Source organism: Abramis brama, assembly GCF_963993115.1.
Source record: "Abramis brama genome assembly, chromosome: 18".
In the NCBI taxonomy this organism is placed as follows: Eukaryota; Metazoa; Chordata; class Actinopteri; order Cypriniformes; family Leuciscidae; genus Abramis; species Abramis brama.
Genome location: NC_139980.1, coordinates 273,363 through 298,042, shown reverse-complemented (window position 1 = coordinate 298,042; position 24,680 = coordinate 273,363). Strand labels below are relative to the sequence as shown.

The window sequence follows — 24,680 nt, the reverse complement described above, 5'->3', positions numbered from 1 at the left end:
AAACGAGACTTCCAGACACAGTCTTAGATGAAATCAACTGAGGATAAAAGAAGACATTAAGATCTCAGCAGAGGATTGAACAACTCAAACAGCATTACAGCTTCACTTATTACTCACCAGATTTACTTTGTCATTTCCGTTTTGATGAAAGTAATGGTTTCATTTGAAGTCACCATGATGGTGGTCAGTGTTTGCTTCAGTTGGGCTCCTGACCCTTGACTCTTCAGTACTGTATTTTCTCTGGCTGCTGTACGTGTTCATAAAGCACATCTGTTGTGGCAAAAAAAGCCAAGAAAAATTATGATCGGGAGCTGTTTAATGATGATGACATAATCATCATGTCGTGGCCTGAATCCCTGATCTTATTCATTGTCTAATGCTTTGGTTTACTAATACATAAATCTTATGTTTAAACATTTTGTTTTGTTTTTTTGTGGCACATAACAGCTGTAATGAGGGAATGAACTGCAATCCCATGAAGCATTGCTGATGACGTAATCAAATTAAAAACAGAACTATAAAACTATTGATTTATAAATGTCGAGTGTACAGAGAGAAACAATATATTTCACATTCATTGCAAAATATGCATGTCATGCATACAAACATTTAAGTAGTTTTCGAGTAGAGACTGACTCTATGTCATCTTGTGCAGTGCATCATGGGAGTGGGCGGCACTAAAGTGTTTTTTCGGCGGGATTTTGCTTGTTTCGATTCTGTGATTGGTCATTTCTTTGCGGAATCACGGGTAATGGATTTGTTTCTTGAGGAGTTCTGCTGTTGAACACGAGTATTTAAAAAATAAGTTAAAATAATAATAATGCGGGGTGATGCTGATGGCTTCAACAAAAGCAAACACCATCGATTAACAAACTCGTAGCTGACAATATGTCTGTCTTTAAAGTTCAAAATCAATTCCACTATAGAGAAAATGAATGGGAGTTTTACTTCCGGAACCCGACCGTATAATTCAGAGAAATTCAACAGGTTATTCTGGGAAATCTAGGAACATATTTTATAAAGATCTTTATAAGGTCTGTCTGTAAGTCCTATAAAAGCTTCAAATGTCAAACTTTAAACCTATTTAAAAGGTCAGACAGTGTTTTATCAGTCCATCATTCACAGTTTGTCATGATGAACCTTCATTTGTAGTTATGAAGGATGCTTGTTTTGATTTCAGTCGTGTTTGTCCGGAGCGCAGAGCGACGGGACAGCAGGCTCTCAAGATGTGTCTTTAAAAGTGGGACTATTTTTAACTCAAACATGCCATCTTAAAAACACTTGTGGCAGGATGCTGAAAATATCAAGGCGAGACGCAGCACAATGCCAGAGTCGCCCGTCGGATGGATATATTTAGTGGATGAATCTAGAAGAGCCCAGCACTGCTGTATCCTAACGTTATATTTAAGAGAAGCTCACGGATGAAGCTGTTTGAAGTGTTCATTTGAGCTCAGTGTAACTCTACGTCACACACTAGGCAAGATCGAGGAGTCTGAGACAGAAAATGTCACAAAAATGGAATTTACTGTATAATGTGGAATGTCTTGGACTTTGGCCAAACTCAGATGAATAAATCAAGAGTGGGGCTATACACTTAATCAAAGGCAATATGGACTAGTGTTGGTGAATATTAAAGACTTCTATTGAAATATGAAGACTGCTCTACAACCCACCAATATAAAAGTTTGGTTTAAAGGGATAGTTCACCCAAAAACTAAGATTCTGTCAACATTTACTCGCCCTCTTGTTTTTCCAAACATGAGTTTTTCTTCTTCTGATGAACACGAAAGAAGATGTTTTGAAGAATGTTGGTAATGAAACAGTTGATGTTAGCCATTCACTTCCAGAGTATTTTTTCCGACTGTGGAAGTGCATTTCTGCCGTCAACCGTTTCATTACCGACATTCTTTAAAATATAAATGAAGCGCTTCAGCACAAGCATCACACTTGCAGCAGCACACCGGTAAAAGTAGTGATTATGAATGTGTCAGCAAGGATACTTACTGAACATTTTAATCATTTATTAATGAACTAGTGTTTTCTGAGTCAGTGTCGCTGCAAAGATGGAGTTGACGACGCCGACTCTCGTCTCCACATATACTGGAAGTGAGAAATGCACCTTTCACATGGATTACATTATCAGAGAGTATCGAATTGTAGACATTTCAAGCTTTCTTTAGATGTATAGAATGTGCCTGTGAGGCAAGTATATGCTTGTAATATGAACATGGGTTTTGGTTCATTTTTGTAACGTGTTCCAGAAAGAAGTTTACAGAGGCCGAGACGATGAAAGCACACCCTGTTTGCTCTCTGTATTTTACAAAAGCACAACATTTTGTTATTATTGTGAGTGTAAACATATAAAAGTAGACCATTTACAGTTTAAATTCTGTTCTTTTCGCTGTTATCAGGATAAATGTAAGTGAACACTTGTGCATGCGAACGTTTATCTAGGTTAGCGTTAGAGTGAGATGCCATGGAGAGAGGCGAACGTTAAACTACAATTACATGTTCCAGATGATAAGCCATGAGGTCGATGAAGGACAGATGAACGTTTGGACTTCCTGCACGACATACTGTAATTATCACATGGACTTCGCCACTTCCTGTGGGGTTTTACTGACTAATGACATTTGGTCAACTAAGCCTCATCTCGTCGACTAACAGTTAGTTAACTATTAGGGGGACACTATATATATATATATATATATGTATTAAAAAAACAGACAACATTTCTAAGTTAATAAATTATGACAGTGGTAAAAAATGAATTCAATTGATTAGACATCCTTTTTGATTTACTCTCGCTTTTGAACATGTATTTTGAGAAAAAATAAACCAGAATTTGTGAAGAGTGAAAGGGATATTTGATAGGGATTTGATAGGGCTCTGAGGTGTGTGTCAGCAAAACACTGATTCACACACTCTGGACTTCATGATAATGTTCACAGTCTTATCATCAAGTGTGATAATGTGATAATGTTCAAGATCATGTTGGTTAATAACAGTGTTTGTGAATCTGACATGGACCGTCACCGGCTCTTGGGTTTACTCTCAGTGTTCAGTGTTCCTCTCAGTGTTCCTCTCAGTGTTCCTCTCAGTGCTCAGCGCATCATGTCCTGTCAGGTCCACTGCTGTTACGTCTACATGCCTCTAATCGGCCAGCTGGAATAAGCTGACAGGAGATGTGGAGTGTTTTAATCGTGTAACGTTTAGAAACAGAAGATAAGCCGGTTTAGTGGTTGTAAATGCAGCGGCTGCTGAACTCTTGACTCTGAGTCCAGTGTGTGTCACTGATGGATCTCAGCAGAAACAGGAAGTGGAACATCTACGCCTCGGACTCGAGCGTCTGGAGCAGATCTGCTCGCTTGAGGGATTCGGGAAGTTGGTGTTCAGGAAGAGGAGAACATTACTCTGTGTGAGAGGACAGGGAAGCTGTTTCTTTCCTGTGTTTCTTCCTCAGTTTGATGTTTCCATGATCACGACTAAACACTGAACAACACAACACACACTGATGGATGCGTTCACACACACACACACACACACACACACACAGCTCAGTTAAACACTGAACAACACAACACACACTGATGGATGCGTTCACACACACACACACACACACACACAGCTCAGTTAAACACTGAACAACACAACACACACTGATGGACGCGTTCACACACACACACACAGCTCAGTTAAACACTGAACAACACAACACACACTGATGGACGCGTTCACACACACACACACACACAGCTCAGTTAAACACTGAACACGACACACTGATGGACGTTCACACACACACAGCTCAGTTAAACACTGAACACAACACACACTGGTGGACGTTCACACACACACACACACACACACACACACAGTGTTCTCTATCTGGGAACTGGAGAGTTTCTGTGTGAAAGACGCGATACGAAGGCTTTACGTTTGCTCTGGTTGTCACTGTGTTCACAGGCAATGCTAAAACAGGGTTAGTTCACCCAAAATGTTCTCATCATTTAGTGTTATGATTTAGTTCTACAACCTGTGGAACAGTTAGTTCTGAACTTTTTGTGGCGTCAAAGTTGTAGTTGTTACAACATCAGTAGTTTTGTAAATGAACAATGTCTACTTTTCTTCATTTTACCTGCACACAAATGTCCCGGTGTGTTAGTTATCAACGTCTGCTGGGTGATGTAGAAAGTGTAGTTCTGCATCAACTAGAGGACTTTTGACAGCTGTAAGTCTGAAACTGTCTCAGTCGCATGGACAGACGGGCGAGAGTGTGTTATGGAAGTTTCTGATAAAGGAGAAGACCTCATTATTAATAAATCATCTCTCCAGCAGTGAATCCCCCTTTGAGCTGTGAGGAGTTCGAGAAGTGGACTGAATCCAGTTCAGTCATGATTAGATCCAGTGTGAACAGGAGTCACTCTTGATCGGTTGTTTTTCTGCAATTAATTACTCGTCTGTGAGTAATAATTCATTGTAGTCATTGTCATTTCAGAAAAGTAAAATTTTAAGTAATGAATTGCTTCAGCTGATATTAATATTTCGTAACAGAACTCAATAGAGCTTCAGTTGTATTTCAGCTGGAATATTCCTTTAAAATCAACAGTAGCATATTCTGAACTCAGTGATAACGCTCAGCTTGGCTTTAAAAGAACATTCATATTCAGAGATATTATTTTTCTGCGCTGACACTATCGGATGAGAACTGAACTGAAGTGAGCTGAGTAACGACACCGCTTCATCTGAAACTGAACTTGTTTCAGAACGGATTGACTTGTTATTGAACACTGGCAGTTATTGAACTGAATATTAATGTGAAGCTGTGTATGAAGTAAATAAACATGACCTGACTCGACTCTCCTTCAGACGCAGTGCTGTCGATCAGACTGAGTCAGAACAAACACGTCTCGTGTGTTTGACCACATCTGTCATCAGAGAGCTGGTGTGTTTGTTCAAGCTCTGAGTCTGTTGTGTTTGCTGTGCTAATGTGTGTTTCTTCATCGTGTGGAGTTTCATCATCATCATCATCATCAACATAACCTCAGCTGGAAATAAACAGGCGTCCTCCTCCTGCATGGGTCTCTGTACAGAAAACTAGAAGGCTAGCGGTCTTGTTGTCAACACAAATTTGAAATGTCAAAGTTTACACACAGGGCATGATCAGCGGTACAGAGTCAATCGATCATTTGAGGAGCGAACGTCAAGCCGGCTTTAAATACGGTCCGCACACCATCACCGCTCCATCTCTGACGGCACCTGCGCTTGGAGGAGAGACGGAGGAGGAGAGACGGAGGAGAAGAGACGGAGGAGAACAGAGGAGAAGAGACGGAGGAGGAGAGACGGAGGAGGAGAGACAGAGGAGTAGAGACAGAGGAGGAGAGACGAAGGAGGAGGAGAGACGGAGGAGGAGGAGAGACGGAGGAGGAGAGACGGAGGAGGAGAGACGGGGGAGGAGAGACGGAGGAGAACAGAGGAGAAGAGACGGAGGAGGAGGAGAGACGGAGGAGGAGAGACGGAGGAGAAGAGACGGAGGAGGAGAGACGGAGGAGGAGGAGAGACGGAGGAGGAGAAGAGACGGAGGAGGAGAGACGGAGGAGGAGAGACGGAGGAGGAGAGACGAAGAGACGGAGGAGGAGAGACGGAGGAGAAGAGACGGAGGAGGAGAGACGGAGGAGGAGAGACAGAGGAGGAGAAGAGACGGAGGAGGAGAGACGGAGGAGAAGAGACGGAGGAGGAGAGACGGAGGAGAACAGAGGAGAAGAGACGGAGGAGGAGAGACGGAGGAGGAGAGACGGAGGAGGAGGAGAGACGGAGGAGGTGAGACAGAGGAGGAGGAGGAGAGACGGAGGAGGAGAGACAGAGGAGGAGGAGAGATGGAGGAGGAGAGACGGAGGAGGAGGAGAGACGGAGGAGGAGGAGAGACGGAGGAGGAGAGACAGAGGAGGAGAAGAGACGGAGGAGGAGAGACGGAGGAGGAGAGATGGAGGAGGAGGAGAGACGGAGGAGGAGAGACAGAGGAGGAGGAGAGATGGAGGAGGAGAGACGGAGGAGGAGGAGAGACGGAGGAGGAGAGACAGAGGAGGAGAGACGGAAGAGGAGAGACGGAGGAGGAGAGACAGAGGAGGAGAAGAGACGGAGGAGGAGAGACGGAGGAGGAGAGATGGAGGAGGAGGAGAGACGGAGGAGGAGAGACAGAGGAGGAGGAGAGACGGAGGAGAAGAGACGGAGGAGGAGAGACGGAGGAGGAGAGACGGAGGAGAAGAGACAGAGGAGGAGAGACAGAGGAGGAGAAGAGACGGAGGAGGAGAGATGGAGGAGGAGGAGAGACGGAGGAGGAGAGACAGAGGAGGAGGAGAGACGGAGGAGAAGAGACGGAGGAGGAGAGACGGAGGAGGAGAGACGGAGGAGAAGAGACAGAGGAGGAGAGACGAAGAGACGGAGGAGGAGAGACGGAGGAGGAGAGATGGAGGAGAAGAGATGGAGGAGGAGAGACGGAGGAGAAGAGACGGAGGAGAAGAAAACAAGGAAACAGATCAACACGTGCACAGCACTAAACAACACCACAGACATTAATGAAAACGTCACGTGACAGTAATAACACACAGAGTCTGACAGGGATGCCGAACGACACTGGATCTTGTCTCATTATAACATGTCATATATTCTGTATTTTTCTGAAAATGCACAAGCTTTTACATGTGCAGATTCAGACTCTATCAGTTTGGGTGAAATGCAGAATAAATGGAATATCTGAACGTCATCTGTGGTGTTCTTTGAGGAAGGATGTGTGTGTGTGTGTGTGTGTGTGTGTATGTGTGTGTGTGTGTGTGTTTCTGTCGGTGAGAGACGTGCTCCCGAACCCTGATCATCACATGATCTTTCTTACTTCCCATGTGAAACTGCAGCATGAAGGACATTAATATATGTCAGAGAGAACAGGAGTGCGGATAATAAAACATGAAGAACCATATAATCATGTGGAGATTGCTTGTGTATTCAATCAAACTGCAAATTCATGCCATCTACTTTATGCTAATGTTTCAAAGTTCAATAACAGTTATTTTGTACAACAATTTTGCTCTCAACTTCTGGCTCCTGAAGTAAAAATGGTGAATGTCATGTGACAGAAATATAATATATGTGGGATGGTAATGTTGTGGAGCGTTAGATTCATGTTTCTTCAGGATTGCTCACTGACTGCTCTCTCTCTCTCTCTCTCTCTCTCTCTCTCTCTCTCTCTCTCGCTTTCTCTCTCTCTCTCTCTCTCTCTCTCGCTTTCTCTCTCTCTCTCTCTCTCTCTCTCTCTCTCTCTCTCTCTCTCTCTCGCTCTCTCTCTCTCTCTCTCTCTTTCTCTTTCTCTCTCTCTCTCTCTCTCTCTCTCTCTCTCTCTGTGTGCATTTGTCTGTGATAAAGAAAAGTGACAGATGCAGGATTGTGTAAGGACTGTGCCAATCCAATAACACAGTATGAATAATCTTTACAATAAATCACTGTAGGGTCATAAATCTCTAGATAGTTATTTTGTGATGGAAATTCTTAAGTAGAATTGTGCTAAAAATGACAGTAGAGTTGACTTTGACTTCATCTCATTTTGTGTAATGCAGTGAATGCAATGCTTTACAAATGAAAAATACCTCATCCCAATTGACTTATTTCCTTGTTTTATTTGGATCTTGATGGACACTGACGCATCATTTGATTGGATCTGGTCATGTTTAATGTGCAGACTGCATTGCTGGAGCAGTGATTTGCATGTAAAGCCTAAAAACAGCATTTATGATGAGCTGGTTGTAGGAGATTATCACATATGTAAAGGCATTTAAGTATCTAACGGAAGTTTCATGAACTGTGTGTGTGTGTGTGTGTGTGTGTGTGTTTAGCATGGGTCGGCTCTCTCTCGATGGGCATGATCTTCTTCTGCTCCCCGATCGTCAGTGTGTTCACGGATCTGCTGGGATGCCGGATCACCGCGATTGGAGGAGCTGCCGTCGGGGTCGTGGGACTTCTGGCCAGTTCCTTCGTCACGTAAGTACACCATATTCCACCTCAGTTTTAAACATTTTTCTTTTTTGGTGTTGTTGTTAAGCAGTTGAATTTATGCTAGCATCACGAGTAACAGCGAGTAGATGTTAAAGGAATAGTTCACTTTAAAATGAAAATTCTGTCATCATATACTCACCCTCATGTTGTTTCAAACCTGTATGAATTTCTTTCTTCTGCTGAACAGAAAGGAAGATATTTAGAAGAATGTCAGTAACCAGACAGTTTCTGGGTCCCATTGACTTCCATAGTATATTTGTTTCCTACTATGGAAGTCAATGGGACCCAGAAACTGTCTGGTTACTGATAATCTTCTAAATATCTTCCTTTCTGTTCAGCAGAAGAAAGAAATTCATACAGGTTTGAAACAACATGAGGGTGAGTATATGATGACAGAATTTTCATTTTAAAGTGAACTATTCCTTTAACCCTTCATTGGCGAGTGTGCTCCTGCTCAGCTCTGTACACCGGATGAGGACAGGGATCGCTGTCAGTGGCATCGACTCTCTGTTTTCCACATTCCACTTCCTGGATGGTATTATTTTCAGTATCTACATTTACATGCACACATTTTGTTTCAATCGAACAGGTAAAAATCATCTGATTGATGAATCCAAACATACTAGTGTTTACATGAACGTTAAATAAAGAGATCAGGCTGATGTGCGTGTTTAAACGTCACGTGCTTCAAATCTGGACATGCTCAAACTGTACGAATATACAGAGTTTCCAGCCGTTGGCACAAACTCACCATCATCCTGCCATCGCTTCCTTTCTGTGTTTTAAAAAGCAGACTTCATATTCATCTATTTCAGGTCCTAATTAGGAGACAATGAACACAAGCAGTAAAGACGCCTCTTCCAGCGCTCATCACAGGGTGTCTGAGTCCGAAACAAGGCCTGTCCTGCAGCTTCACAGATGATGAGTGACACGACAGGCTTTATGATACTATATTCAGCAAAAACAAGAACAGCTTGTTCCGTGCGTTACACATCATCACACCACATCATTACACCACATCATTACACATGCGCAGAACTTTCCCGTTTCGGTTTATAATCCGATCCAGTGTTTGCATTTCCTAAAAGGTCTGCTCTCTAAAAATCTTTTATTAGACAGGAGATAAAGTCGACAAACGTCAAACATTTGTCAACTTTATCTCCTAGTGATAATAAAATATTTGCAGACCTTTTTGGCATTTTTGATTTGAAACACAGGTCTCAGCATTATCAGGGAGAGCGCAGTGAGTGTGTTGATCGGACTATCCAGTGGATTAGAAAAGGTTTAAACCACCCCTTACAATCCCAGTGAATACTAAATCAGATTTGACAAATGTTTTTACCTTTTTTTAAAGGGGTCATATAATGTCATTTTTGTACAAGCTAATATGATTCTTTAGGGTCTAAATTAAAAGTTTGTAATATACTTTAATTAAAAATTCTCATTAGTATTGTAAGAAAACACTCATTTTACCTGGTCAAAAACAGCTCTGTTTTCAGCACGCCGTTTCAGTGCATGTGTCTTTAAATGATAATGAGCTTTGCTGACTCCGCCCCTCTGTTCTGTGCGTACACCGTTTAAAATAATAATACAAAAACCATAACGCGTTGTTCATTATAAACGTGGGATTATGAATTATATTGAGAACGTCGTACATAGAAAACATGCCATAATGTACCCTGAGTGTAAAAATAGGCACATTCATCGTGAAGCGTGCAAGCTATTTGCAAAGATTAATATAAAGATTAATATAAAGGTCAATAAAACGTTACACTCACTTGTTCTTCTGGAGGTGCAGCAGGAACACGAATAGTTGGTACTGATCCTTTTTTCTGGAGCAGCTTCTTAGCAAAAACAGCTTTATACTGTCCCTCGTTTGTAAAGTCGTCTGGTGTGTGAAATGATTTGCGCAAACATGACAGCATTGACGTTGATCGTGGGGAATATTCCCTTCGAAAACAAACTCAGCCACTGCGTCTTCAGCGGTTCGGGTTTAGAAACATCATCATTATGACTGCTGTGTTCGTTATTACACCCAAGAACAGAACACCACAATCGTTAGACGCCATTCTACTCAGCACTCCAGCTATCAACAATGAACGCGCCGGTCGGCCCGTGCTATGATTGACAGCTCGCTCACGAGGGCGCGAGGGCGGGTCTGTGTTTGAAACGCTGCTGTCAATCAGCCATCGTGGGAGGGGCGTCGATATTGTGACGTCACAATATCGAACAGCTTGATTTGAGACAGGAGGAAACATATAAGAAGATTTAAAAAAAACCACTGGATGGATTTTTATCATTTTATGATGGTTGTGTACAGGCACTGCCAACACACATTTCAGTACAATCAACTTGTAAAAGTGCATGTACCATTATATGACCCCTTTAAATTCTGATTTAGTCTAATTACAAACGGATTATTAGGGTCCATGTAAAGTCAGCTAGTGTCAACAGGGAACAATGGGATTGTCTATAAGCAGTGGATGGTGTATAGATGTGCAGTTTATCCTGAACACCTGACAATTAAAGTATTGATTCTGGCGCGTGATTGGACGGACTGTGCGGACCCGCCGGCAGTCACTCAGTCCTTCTGTTCCACCACTTTACCTGTTCCCAAGGAACCCAGAGTTCAATGAAGGAAATTAAATTGAAATATACAACATTGTACTTGACCTGTAATGCTTCCTGAATCATAATCATACATTGTTGGCCAGAGGAGAACTGAGCAACTGAGCCTGGGTTCTCCCAAGGGTTTCTCCATTCTGTCCCGATGGAGTTTGAGTTCTTGTCACTATCGCCTCTGGCTTGCTTATTTGGGGACACTTAATATTCAACAGTTATTTCATTATTGACAGCATTATATGACAACTGAACTGATGATGACATAATTTTCTCCAGAACTGCTGTATGGATGAAATTAACTAATTTAATAATTGATGATCTTTACAACAGAACAGAATCAACACTGAATAATGAAATGTTTTCCTTTTTAGAAGCAGCAGAATCAAACTCTGTTTGCATCACTGAATCATTATTTTCCTGTTATCACTGTAAAGCTGCTTTGAAACAATCTGTATTGCATAAAGTGCTTTAAAAATAAAGGTGACATGACATGACACCTTGGGGTCCCACAAGGCTCTGTACTAGGCCCTCTTCTCTTCTGTTCTCTCGTCTTCTTTTCCCTCGACCCATCGTGCCTTTCTCATCAAAGCACCAACGCAGTCTAATGGTGACTCTCTGTCTGTCTGCAGGTCTCTCGAGCCCTTGTACTTCACCTATGGCATAGTCTTTGCATGCGGCTGCAGTTTTGCGTATCAGCCGAGTCTGGTGATCCTGGGTCACTACTTTAAGAAGAGACTGGGGCTGGTGAACGGCATCGTGACGGCGGGCAGCAGCGTGTTCACCATCACACTCCCGTACCTGATGTCCGCCCTGCTGGAGCGCGTGGGACTCCAGAACACGCTGCGAGTGCTGGCCATCTTCATGTTCATCCTCATGCTGGCGGGACTCACTTACAAACCCCTGCTCCCCAAACCCGTCAGCAGCAGCAAGTCGGGCAGCCGCTGCCCCTCGCCCAGCCAGGTGTTCAACGTGCACATCTGGAAGTCTCTGGGATACCGCATATGGGCCTTCGGGATCCCTGCGGCCCTGTACGGATACTATGTGCCTTACGTCCATCTGGTAAGTGTGTTGGATTTCTCCATTCTGCCTTTGACTTCATAACGTCAATAGCTGCGATTCAGAGTTTAGTCTCAGGAACGTTCTCTCTGAAATGTTATGGATAGTTCACGCAAATATGAGCACTCTCATCATTTCTCATGCTGTTTCAAACCCATATGACTTTAGTCTGCAATACACTACGCCACATTTGCACTGGTTTTTACCTTGATTTATAGTCTGGACGAGTCAACGTCAGCTGTCGAAGAGCCAGTCTGCAGATTTGAGTTGATTCAGAGGCAACGAGACGCACGTTTCTGTGTGAATTTGATGTTTTCGGAACGACTTTAAAGTCTGGAAATGTGTGATCCTCAGTCGTTTAGTGTGTGATACCCTTTTTCAATCTGTAACCATTTACAAAGTCAGCAATTGTATGAAGTAGGGACGTCTCGAGTCGATCTCAAGGACCGGGGCTGATTAAGCATGTGTTTTCACTGATCGTATCGGCTGTCCTAAGCCTGAGCCTTTATTCCGCATCAGCTGTCGTGCATGTGTCGTCCAGTAGGTGGCGGTGTGCAGCATCAAGTGGGTTTGCCAAGCTCAAAAAGTGTGCATTACACTCGATAACCAATAAGATCTGTTCTAGCGCGTCACACACACGTTCAAGCTTCCGTGTTTAGCATATATTGTAATCCCACAATAACTACACAGGAAGAAATGAGTATCGCACTATTAACACTCTAGTAACTGCTATTAACTAACAAGAAACTCTAGTGCGTTACTCATTTGTTCCTGTGTAGTTATTCATTAATGATGGAACAGTTTTCTAAAGTGTTATTATCTGAGACTAACCCTAACTGAAGCTTGCAAGATTCTTAGCAGCAGTTCACATGACTTTATTCTCAGTCTTCTGAAGTCAAGCAATGCTTTGTGTGAGGACTGCAAAACATCTGTGTGTTGTCTACTGAAGCTTCAGATGTTGAGGTGTTGAGATGTTGAGGTGTTGAGATGTTGAGATGTTGAGATGTTGAGATGGCAGCCGCGTCAGCAGAGTATCGGTGCGCTTCAGCCGCACGCTGGACTCCTGCGTCGATGCATGTTTGTGCTCTCAGGTTTAGTGAAATGAAAGGTCAGTTTGATCTGAGGAGCGCGGGGTGTAGCTCTACATCAACATCAGCTCTGTTATTGCAGTATCTGCAGACGTGTTTTGCGCAGGTTAAGTTGCCCTGCGGATTGTGGATGATGGGCAGCAGTGAAAGGGAAAGAGCTTGTTTATCTGTGGAGAGCCGGGAAACGGTCAGTTATTGTCCGCTGTTTCTGGGTGGAGGATCCTGCTGGGTTAGCGGCGGACAAACACACATCTCAGCGTGTCACTGTCATCTGACAGAGGCTGAGGAGCACACTTGAACTGTTCACGTCAAAACAAAAACATGTTCCTCAGGGTTAGAGGGCACAGGGTGTTATTGTGAAAGTCCTCACAGCGATCTCCGCTTCACTCCTGACAGCACACACTCCAGACACACATTACTGTGTTTGCTTCATATAGTTTCTATTGACATGGTCTCTTGTATTCGTGGCCTAGTGGTTAGCATACAAGCTCATGTGTGAGTGACTCAAGTTCAAATGATATTTCATTAACAAAGTTCGGGAGGAGCATGTTCAAATGAGCTTTCCCAAGGGCCTTCGACCGGGGGTTCGTGACCCCTAGAGGGTCCGGAGGGGTATTGCAGGAGCTCTACCAATTAATGTTTGATCGCAAATGATTTTTTGTTCAAAATTAAAACATGGGTAAAAAATATCATAAATATATTTAAAAAGTTCAATTTTAAATATAACTACTCTGAAAAGAAAGCAAGAGCACCCTCAGTTGATACCGTAACAACATAATATTATTGGCGAACACTTTTTGAGTTTGCGCTCTGTAGAACTGGTGAAATGTTGCTATTTACAGCATGTTTTTGTAGCCGTGAGAAAAGCAGCCAATCACAGACATGTTTGTTGATCTCTTGAACGCAATGTCCAATCAGAGGAGTTGAAGCTAGAATCCACTCTCCGCTCAACGCTGGAGTTTTGTTCAGTGACGAGTTTTGCTCACTCTCACCAATCCTCTCATTAACAAAGAAATACACAATGTAAGGAAGAGATTCATTATGCAGTGTGTGTAGACAACTTTATTGATTTTAATGGAACGCTGTGAGATCATGAACTGAGATGAGTGACAGCTTTAGTGATTGTAAAGAGAGCGCTCTTTTGCGCTCTCAAAGGCTATATAGCTATAATCCACTGAATAAAAATAATGTTTTTCATTCTGCTAAGAGGACATACGGCCAATCACACGCTGCAATGTTCTGGAAGTGATTCTACATATAAACGGTAACACTTTACAATACGGTTCATTGGTTAACATTAGTTAACTACCTTAGTTTACATGAGCTAATACATTATTAAAATCAAAGGTTGTATTTGTTAACATTAGTTAATGCACTGTGAACTAACATAAAACTAACATGAACAGCTGGATTTTTATTAACTAAGAAATGACTCTGCAAATCCATTAAAATAATGTACAACAGCTGCAAATAACTAATGAACTTTGATTTTTTTCTATCGCAACATGTTGTTTATTATAATTTATAACTCTCAGTTTTAACAATGAAAAGTAATATACAGAGAGTGATGCGTGTGCAACAACAATAATGTGCATAGTTCTGATCTGCTGTCTTATAGTATAACTTATACTATATTAATATTATTAATCAATATAGTTAGTTTGTATTAATTAAGGTGGCGCTGCGTGGAGCGTGTTACTGCAGCTCTGTCCTTGTTCTTGTGTTTTCTCGTTGTTTTCGTGGATTGATGTTGTGTTTGTAGGCCAGAGTACAGCGATGGGTGTGCAAGTTTTATCTTTTTGGCTGTTTATATTTCTCGGCTTGGTTCTGTTGGCATCAGGATCCCGGTCAGCAGCGACTCCAGTGTTTACACGTGCGAGCTGTTAGCGGTGTGTAACATACATCTCTCTCTGAGGAGAGATCGGATATTCCCGTGGAAATAAGAGGGAGAAGGAGAGGGTGTCGAGCCGGAGTAAAGCGGCGTGAAAGGAAAAGACGATATAAACCATGTTGGGAATGTGAGATCTCTCCCCAGCAAACTAGAGGAGCTAACGGCGCTAACCCAGTTAGCATAGCATGAGTCGCCTCATGTGCTTAACAGAGACGTGGTGAATGAACTCACTGCAGACTCGCATGTTTCCCTTGGTGGATTTCATATTGTGAGAGCGGATCGGACCGCTTCAGCGAGCGAGAAGAGGGAGGAGGGATAGTTATGTATGATGGAGTAACCCGGACACATCAGTGTTAAGGAAAACTGTGTACACGGGATATTGAACTGTTGGCTATTGGAGTTCGGCCATGTTCTCTGCCACAGGAGTTTTCGCATGTTATTGCAATAACTGTGTATATCCCTCCCTCGTGATCTCCTTCACACTACAGTGTCATCGCACCACCATTCCCTTCCCAGCTCAGGTGATCTTAATCATGTCTCACTGTCCTCAACTCTTCCCACATTTACACAGTGTGTTACATGCCACACCAGGGATCCTGAAAAAGACCCTGGATTTACTGGATGCAGATGTGAAGGATGCCTATAGTCCTATAGAAGGATCCGACAGTGCTAGACTTTAAGATCAGCATATCTCAGACACTACCAGTTTTATTTTTTAGGAGAGTATATTTACCCAAATACTTGTATTTAGGATATTTATTTATTCAAATATTTATCATTTATATTTAATGGTATATCTGTTATAATGCTTTTTGGTCTTCCTACATAATTTATCTTTGGAATACATAGTTGCAGTTGTCACGGTGCGGGCAGAAGAAGAGGAAGAGTCAACAGTGCCAATACTAACCTTTACTTACAATATAATACAGACAGGCACAGACAGGCAGAAGGTTCACACACACACTTAATAGAGCTGAGAATGGACAATGACAGACTGAACAGAAGGAACTTAAATACAGACACAGTTGACACTGATTAACTAAACACAGGTGATACAGATGAGCTGGTGAAGACAGTGAAGACGACACGTGATGACAGGCGGATAAGTCCAATGAAGACAAACTAAACAGAACTCAAATGTGACAGCAATATGGGTTTTTTTTTCTTCTTAAGTGTAATATTTTATTTTTGTCCTGTTTATGCTGCTGAAACGCCTACATTTCCCCTTGGGGATAAAAAGGTTTTTTTTTATCTTTATCTTATTTTAATATCAAAGGTTGTATGCTTAATAGGTAGCTCTGTTTGACACATCTTGTATCGAGGGCCCGGCTCCATGTCTTGAAGACCCTGATCCAGTCAACATGTCTATCATGAGAGGAATATACACACAGTCGACTCAGCTACTGTCACAGGGTATCCAACGAAGATGAAGAAGATCACCAATAACAACAAGGGTTATTTATATTATTCAGAACTGACAAGCAAGACAGTGTGTAAACGGAAACACGAACAATACTGGACAATGAACAGACAAAAGCAGGAGCTAAACACACAGAGACGAGTAACTAAAGGATGATTAGTGTAACGTCCATCGGTGGCGGGAAACACAGACAAAGAAACACGTGATGAATGAAAACAATCATAAAGTCCATGAACTGAATATAATTGAACATAATGGTGACACCTGCATGACTCCTGTGCGAACTCGTGGACTCTGTTCCCTCGTCAGAAAGAAGTACACTGTAGCATACTCTTAAGAAGAGCACTTGTAAGGGAAGTAGTGTACTTCAAAAGTGTGAACTGAATGTAATGTTTGCAGTAAGGTTGTGCTGCTGTTCAAATTACATCCACATTTTGGATGTTAAAAAGTACAAATATGACACACACACACACACACACACACACACACACACACACACATATAATATAGCACAGACCTTTAAAGAGAGAGAGAGATGTGACCTGTAATCACCCAGCTGATGTAACTACAGCCTGTGTGTCCGACAGCACAGCTAACATGAACAGCTAATGGTAAAACATAATATATTAATGACTTAATGACTCCATGGTAAACCAGACGTATTGCATAAGTTATGTTTTCCAGCTTCTAGTCATTAATTGTGCATGCTACCTTATATTTACCAGCTGTTATTTTACCTTAATAAGATTGAGATATGTTATGCATGGGATTGGTACCATGGGGTTTAACCTTAATCTAAATGAGCTATCCTTGATTATTTGAACGTGCTCCTCCTGAACGTTGTTTATAAAACATCATTTTGAGAAGGTGTGTGTGTGTGTGTGTGTGCACATGAGGAAACCATCAAGGCTTTAGACTAGCTGTGAAGATGCTGATATTTTCATTCACTGTACACTTTCATCTACTAAACCAGATTGAGGAAGTCCAGTTCAGATGCTCTCGTGTGTCATCGCTCATACCCTCAGATCCGCTGGATGGCTGTTCCTCTGTCTCATGTTGAGTTCATTTTCCTCCGAAAAAGAGTTTCTGCCTTTTTGAATAGTATTGCATCTTAAAGTGCCCCTATTATTATTCTGCTATTTTAAAGGTTCCTCATGTTGTTTTGGCGTCTCCTACAACAGGTTTACACCACTTTAATCTTCTTAGACTGTGCATACGCTACAATCCATGCCAATGTTCATATCTCTACAGTCTCTGATGTGGAAAGCTGTCTATAGCGCCGCGTCAGGGTCTGAGCAGACACACACACTCTTTCCCTCGTGCCGGAGAGTCTATAGCAGCGCGTCAGGGTCTGAGCAGACACACACACTCTTTCCCTCGTGCCGGAGAGTCTAGTGCGGGTGCCGCTCGCCTTTCGCAAGCAGAGATCTGGACATGACTTCACTCTTTTAGATGTTAATGACATTAATCAGGGTCTTTAGAAAGACGAACATCTGTGTGTGTGTGTGTAGATGAGGGATATTGAGAGAGAGAGTGTGTGTGTGTGTGTGTGTAGGGATCCTGAGAGTGTGTGTGTGTGTGTAGATGAGGGATCCTGAGAGTGTGTGTAGATGAGGGATCCTGAGAGTGTGTGTGTGTGTAGATGAGGGATCCTGAGAGTGTGTGTAGATGAGGGATCCTGAGAGTGTGTGTGTGTGTAGATGAGGGATCCTGAGAGTGTGTGTAGATGAGGGATCCTGAGAGTGTGTGTGTGTGTAGATGAGGGATCCTGAGAGTGTGTGTAGATGAGGGATTCTGAGAGAGAGTGTGTGTAGATGAGGGATCCTGAGAGTGTGTGTGTGTGTGTAGATGAGGGATCCTGAGAGAGAGAGAGTGTGTGTGTGTGTGTAGGGATCCTGAGAGTGTGTGTGTGTGTGTGTAGGGATCCTGAGAGTGTGTGTGTGTGTGTGTGTGTGTGTGTGTGTAGGGATCCTGAGAGTGTGTGTGTGTGTGTGTGTGTAGGGATCCTGAGAGTGTGTGTGTGTGTGTGTGTGTAGGGATCCTGAGAGTGTGTGTGTGTGTGTGTGTGTGTGTGTGTGTGTGTAGGGATCCTGAGAGTGTGTGTGTGTGTAGATGAGGGATCCTGAGAGTGTGTGTGTGTGTGTGTGTGTGTGTAGGGATCCTGAGAGTGTGTGTGTAGATGAGGGATCCTGAGAGTGTGTGTGTGTGTGTGTAGATGAGGGATCCTGAGAGTGTGTGTGTGTGTGTGTAGGGATCCTGAGAGTGTGTGTGTGTGTAGATGAGGGATCCTGAGAGAGAGTGTGTGTGTGTGTGTGTGTAGGGATCCTGAGAGTGTGTGTGTAGATGAGGGATCCTGAGAGTGTGTGTGTGTGTGTGTGTGTAGGGATCCTGAGAGTGTGTGTGTGTAGGAGGAAGCCTCAGGTCCCGTGACTGCTCGAGCTCACACAGATGCTGACTGTCATGATGTTGCACTTCTGGATCTGCTGAGGTAAGCGTCATGCGCTGGAGGATCAAGAGTGCAGATGAGCAGTTTCAGCAGTCAGAGTCCGCTCTTTATTCCTTTATGATCCTGATCCAGCAGATAGCGGCCCGCTCACACACACACATGATCCTCATCCAGCAGATAGCGGCCCGCTCACACACACACATGATCCTGATCCAGCAGATAGCGGCCCGCTCACACACACACATGATCCTGATCCAGCAGATAGCGGCCCGCTCACACACACATCATCCAGCGCTGAGACACTGGAGAAACACACTGGACTCTGAGTCGACACTGACTCTGCTTTCCTGAACCTCTGAAGGGTTTTGATTCCTTACAAACTGCTTTTAAACAACAGCCAAAATGAGTGATGACAGATGTCCAGAAGTGTGGCAGTGCGAGTCTACAAGCTTCCTTTCTGAAACACAGTTTAATACGCTTGTGTTAACCCGCTCAATCTATTAATGACAGCATCCAAACTGAAATAGAAGAATTATAAACAATATGATTTACACACAAACTCCAGCACAATCTGTGTGTGTTTAAATGCTGAAGACAGATGTCAGCATCTGCATCTCACAGCCGTCGGTGTTTCTCCAGTCCTCGGTGCTGTGACCCTGTGACCCTGTGACCCTGTGACCCCGTGACCCTGTCAGTCGCCCGGTGCTATCAGAGACACGGCAGGACGGTGCTGAGAAGGTTCACGTCTCCATCACGAGCCGAACACCACAGAGGATCTGCAGACGGCCTGGCTTATGTTGTTTTCATGAGTTTTCACTTTATGAGTGAGTGTGAGTGTGTGTGTCTGTGTGTGTGAGTGAGTGTGTGAGAGTAAATGTGTGTGCGTGTGTGTGTAAGTGCGTGTGTGTGTGTGTGTGTGTGTGTGTGTGTGTGTGTGTGTTGCTCTGGCGGGTGGGCCGCTCCTCTCTCAGTCTTCAGATTGGTGTGTTTCTGGAGGAGGACTCTAACGCCCACACTACATCTGTGTGTTACACATCCTCCGCTGTACTAATCGACCTCTGGATCTGATCTACTCCTGTGTTTTCTCACTGAAGAGTGTGTGTGTGTGTGTGTGTGTGTGTGGACTGGAGGGCGTGCAGCAGTAAATATGAATTATGGGAATTCATGATAAATTACTGGGTGGTGTGTCTCTATCTCTCTCTCACACACACACACACACACACACACGTTGCAGGAAACAGGTTCAGGTTTGCATTGCTGAAACAGAACAGTCCCTAAAACAGGCCCCTTTTCCTGCCTGTTCATTCTAAATGCATTCCTGTGTGACCTCAACACACACACACACACACACACTTAGTATGATTTATTAGCGGTTTTCCTCATGGGGACCAAAAAATGTCCGCACAAGATCAAGGATTTGGGATATGTTAGTTGGGATACACTGAATGGAAAGTAAAGCTGTTCTCAGATCTGAAACTCTCTCTCTGTCATATTTACAGCAGAAACAATCCGTTTTATACGTGAATATATTTTCAAATGTAATTTTTTCCTGTGATCAAAGCTAAATTTGCAGCATCATTATTATCATTCACCAAAAATCAGAAGCAGCACAACTGTTTTCAACACTGATAATAATCATGCTGTAAATATTTCTTGATCATCAAATCATCATATTATTGTGATTTATGAAGGATCATGTCACACTGAAGACTGGAGTAATGATGCTGAAAATTCAGCTTTGATCACAGGAATAAATTACACTTTACTGTATATTCACATGGAAACAGCTGATTTACATTGGAATAATATTTCACTGTTTTTACTGTATTTTTGATCAAATAAATTCAGCCTTGGTGAGCAGAAGAGACTCTTTCAAAAACATTAAAACATCTCAATTGTTCCAAACTTTTGACTGGTAGTTGTAACGGTTTAAGTCCAATGATGAAGAAGATATAAATAACGACAGTCTTCAGTTTCAGATGAAAATGAGCCTTTATGGCTAAATCTGGCACATTTACATGATGGACTCGAGTGCTGTTAATTAATGCGCATCGTCCCTTTAAAAAAATATAAAAACATAAGTCAGCAACTCGAAACAGTGTGCATGCACAAACAATACTGGACGAAGAATTAGAGAAGGCGAGGAGCTGAACTCTTTCCCCGACAGCGGGTTTTACAGTTTTTGCCCAGAATATTCTGTTGTATAAATATCTGAACGTAATATATCTAAATAACGAACTCTGTTTTTAAACCAAAAACATTCTAGCTCCATTCATCCTTTTTTTATCAACACTTAAATGTAAGTTTAATTTTTAAAAAAGCAACATTTTAAACAAAAGCTGAGAAAATGACGTTTTTATTAAAGACTTTGTCCGGATGGGATTCAGAATGATCATTAAAACACAGATGGAGTCCATCAACACCCCTAAAGCTTCACAGTCCTGTAACTCGTCCTATTTCATTCAGTAACATTAGGCAGATTGGATTTATGCTGTTTAATGTTTGATGATCGTGTTATTTTACATGTGCATCTGCTTACATTTGAGATCGCTCAGAGAATGTCTAATAAGGGGAGAACGTCCACTCTCAGTAACTTCCGGCTTCTGAACTGGCTGCAGTTCCACTCTGGTTCCACATGAGGGCGCTCACAGGACGAGTGCAGTTCCACTCTGGCTCCACATGAGGGCGCTCACAGGACAAGTGCAGAATGAATGGAGGTCTATGGAGCTATACACATCAAAATCCACTTTTCTCAGGATATCATTTTTTGTCTAGTCTAATTTGAATGTATTCGAAAGGAGATGCAAAGGAATTACACATTGCTGGGTGTTAGATTTTTTAGAGTCACTTATTTGCTTTAAAAAGTCTTTTAAAATGTCAATGACGTCACACACATCATACGACCAGAGATACTGCTTTACAGCAATCCTTCAGTCACTTTGGTGCTTTCGCGCTCTGCACTTTCTTTTCTCTCGAGGCATCGACAACACAGCTGACACAGGTAAACACACAACACAGCCGACACAGGTAAACACACAACACAGCTGACACAGGTAAACACACAACACAGCTGACACAGGTAAACACACAACACAGCTGACACAGGGAAACACAACACAGCTGACACAGGTAAACACAACACAGCTGACACAGGCAAACACACAACACAGCTGACACAGGCAAACACACAACACAGCTGACACAGGGAAACACACAACACAGCGGACACAGGTAAACACACAACACAGCTGACACACAACACAGCTGACACAGGTAAACACACAACACAGCTGACACAGGGAAACACACAACACAGCTGACACAGGCAAACACACAACACAGCTGACACAGGGAAACACACAACACAGCTGACACAGGTAAACACAACACAGCTGACACAGGCAAACACACAACACAGCTGACACAGGTAAACACAAAACAGCTGACACAGGCAAACACAACACAGCTGACACAGGTAAACACACAACACAGCTGACACAGGTAAACACAACACAGCTGACACAGGCAAACACACAACACAGCTGACACAGGTAAACACAACACAGCTGACACAGGCAAACACACAACACAGCTGACACAGGTAAACACAAAACAGCTGACACAGGCAAACACACAACACAGCTGACACAGGTAAACACAACACAGCTGACACAGGCAAACACACAACACAGCTGACACAGGCAAACACACAACACAGCTGACACAGGGAAACACACAACACAGCGGACACAGGTAAACACACAACACAGCTGACACACAACACAGCTGACACAGGTAAACACACAACACAGCTGACACAGGGAAACACAACACAGCTGACACAGGCAAACACACAACACAGCTGACACAGGGAAACACACAACACAGCTGACACAGGTAAACACAACACAGCTGACACAGGCAAACACACAACACAGCTGACACAGGTAAACACAAAACAGCTGACACAGGCAAACACACAACACAGCTGACACAGGTAAACACACAACACAGCTGACACAGGTAAACACAACACAGCTGACACAGGCAAACACAACACAGCGGACACAGGCAAACACACAACACAGCTGACACAGGTAAACACACAACACAGGCAAACACAACACAGCGGACACAGGCAAACACACAACACAGCTGACACAGGGAAACACACAACACAGCGGACACAGGTAAACACACAACACAGCTGACACAGGTAAACACACAACACAGCTGACACAGGTAAACACAACACAGCTGACACAGGCAAACACACAACACAGCTGACACAGGTAAACACACAACACAGCTGACACAGGTAAACACAACACAGCTGACACAGGCAAACACAACACAGCGGACACAGGCAAACACACAACACAGCTGACACAGGTAAACACACAACACAGGCAAACACAACACAGCGGACACAGGCAAACACACAACACAGCTGACACAGGTAAACACACAACACAGCTGACACAGGTAAACACAACACAGCTGACACACAACACAGCTGACACAGGTAAACACACAACACAGCTGACACAGGGAAACACACAACACAACTGACACAGGGAAACACACAACACAGCTGACACAGGGAAACACACAACACAGCGGACACAGGCAAACACACAACACAGCTGACACAGGCAAACACACAACACAGCTGACACAGGGAAACACACAACACAGCTGACACAGGCAAACACACAACACAGCTGACACAGGGAAACACAACACAGCTGACAGGGAAACACACAACACAGCTGACACAGGGAAACACAACACAGCTGACACAGGGAAACACAACACAGCTGACACAGGTAAACACACAACACAGCTGACACAAGGAAACACACAACACAGCTGACACAGGGAAACACAACACAGCTGACAGGGAAACACACAACACAGCTGACACAGGGAAACACAACACAGCTGACACAGGGAAACACAACACAGCTGACACAGGGAAACACACAACACAGCTGACACAAGGAAACACACAACACAGCTGACACAGGCAAACACACAACACAGCTGACACAGGTAAACACACGTGCTAGAAGAGTTTTTGTTTTGTTGTTTTAAAAGACCGCGCCGAAAATACACACACACACACACACACGATGCCATCAAGCGGTATCTCTGGTTGTAATCAGTCCTTCACTGACCAATCAGCGTTCATTAGCAGAATGCTAGCGTGTTATGGGCAACAACAACTCAACCTGTAAGAAATCGAAAGGACATTAGTACTTGTTCATTCAACTTTCGACCTATAACCCATGTTGAACTTGCAAAACCTACAATCAAATCTGATATTTCTCAACGGCAATCGGGTGAAAGAGACAAATTTAGCCGTCTAGCGCCATAGACTCCCATTCATTCTGCCCTCATGGGCGATCGCCCCCAGTGGAACTCTGGTGGAACTACAACCAAAATTTGGTACAATAGGACTTAATAGGGAGAGGCCAGGCTCTCCGTAGACGGGCTCTGGATCGCTCTTTCGGCTTCTTCTCCTGCTTTTTGATCATGAGATTCAGTACTCTTTCTCAAGATGTGTATTAGCGCCCCCTACCCTATGACAGTGGAATCACGGAAAGCTGGAAAATTCCATCAATGGCGGGGAAAGAGTAAAATACACATGGTCATGAACATGAATAATAAACAGCTGTGATGATTAAATGAATATCCATGGTAACTGATTATGGAGGTAAAAGGAGAGCAAAGGAACACGGGCAAACAGGTGATTAAACAGACTGATAGAAAATTAAACCAAAACTAAGCATAACTGTGGCAGTAGTGTGTATAAATTATACTCAACTACCAAATTAATTTATTGTTGTTTGAAAAAAGTGCAAATTAGAATTTTTGATTTCAAGGTAAAGGTCTAAGTAAAACACTATTTTCCTTAAAAGTAGGGCAGGGGCAGGGCAGGGCAGGGCAGGGCAGGGCCAGTTTTCCGTGTGCCAGTTTTCCGCAGAATTGGGCTGTTTTTAAACTGCAGATCTGGTGCTGTCAGTCATTCATGAGCAGAGATGTGTCACAGTCTCACATTAACATCAGTCTTTACTCACTGTCGTCCCGTACAATCAAACACAAGGATCA

The 24,680-nt window shown here is 43.2% G+C and overlaps 3 protein-coding genes across 3 annotated transcripts in view; 2 read left to right on the top strand and 1 right to left on the bottom strand.

Moving 5' to 3' along the window:
• Positions 1–24,680, top strand: part of rpf2 (ribosome production factor 2 homolog) — a 223,885-nt gene that overhangs the window by 42,008 nt on the left and 157,197 nt on the right. The window lies entirely within an intron of this gene.
• The window catches only part of slc16a10 (solute carrier family 16 member 10), a 47,906-nt gene that overhangs the window by 15,872 nt on the left and 7,354 nt on the right, over positions 1–24,680 (top strand). Inside the window, exons 2-3 of the mRNA XM_084091610.1 lie at positions 7,884–8,028; positions 11,295–11,724. Of these exons, the coding sequence (XP_083947736.1) occupies positions 7,884–8,028; positions 11,295–11,724 (575 nt within the window). The remainder of the gene's footprint in view (positions 1–7,883; positions 8,029–11,294; positions 11,725–24,680) is intronic.
• On the bottom strand, positions 18,377–24,218 carry LOC311068702 (uncharacterized protein; the record flags this gene model as incomplete). The annotated part of the gene is made up of 3 exons (XM_084091309.1): positions 18,377–22,428; positions 23,072–23,160; positions 24,215–24,218. 3 exons carry the CDS (start codon positions 24,216–24,218, stop codon positions 21,484–21,486), a joined length of 1,038 nt encoding a protein of 345 aa, XP_083947435.1. The 3' UTR covers positions 18,377–21,483.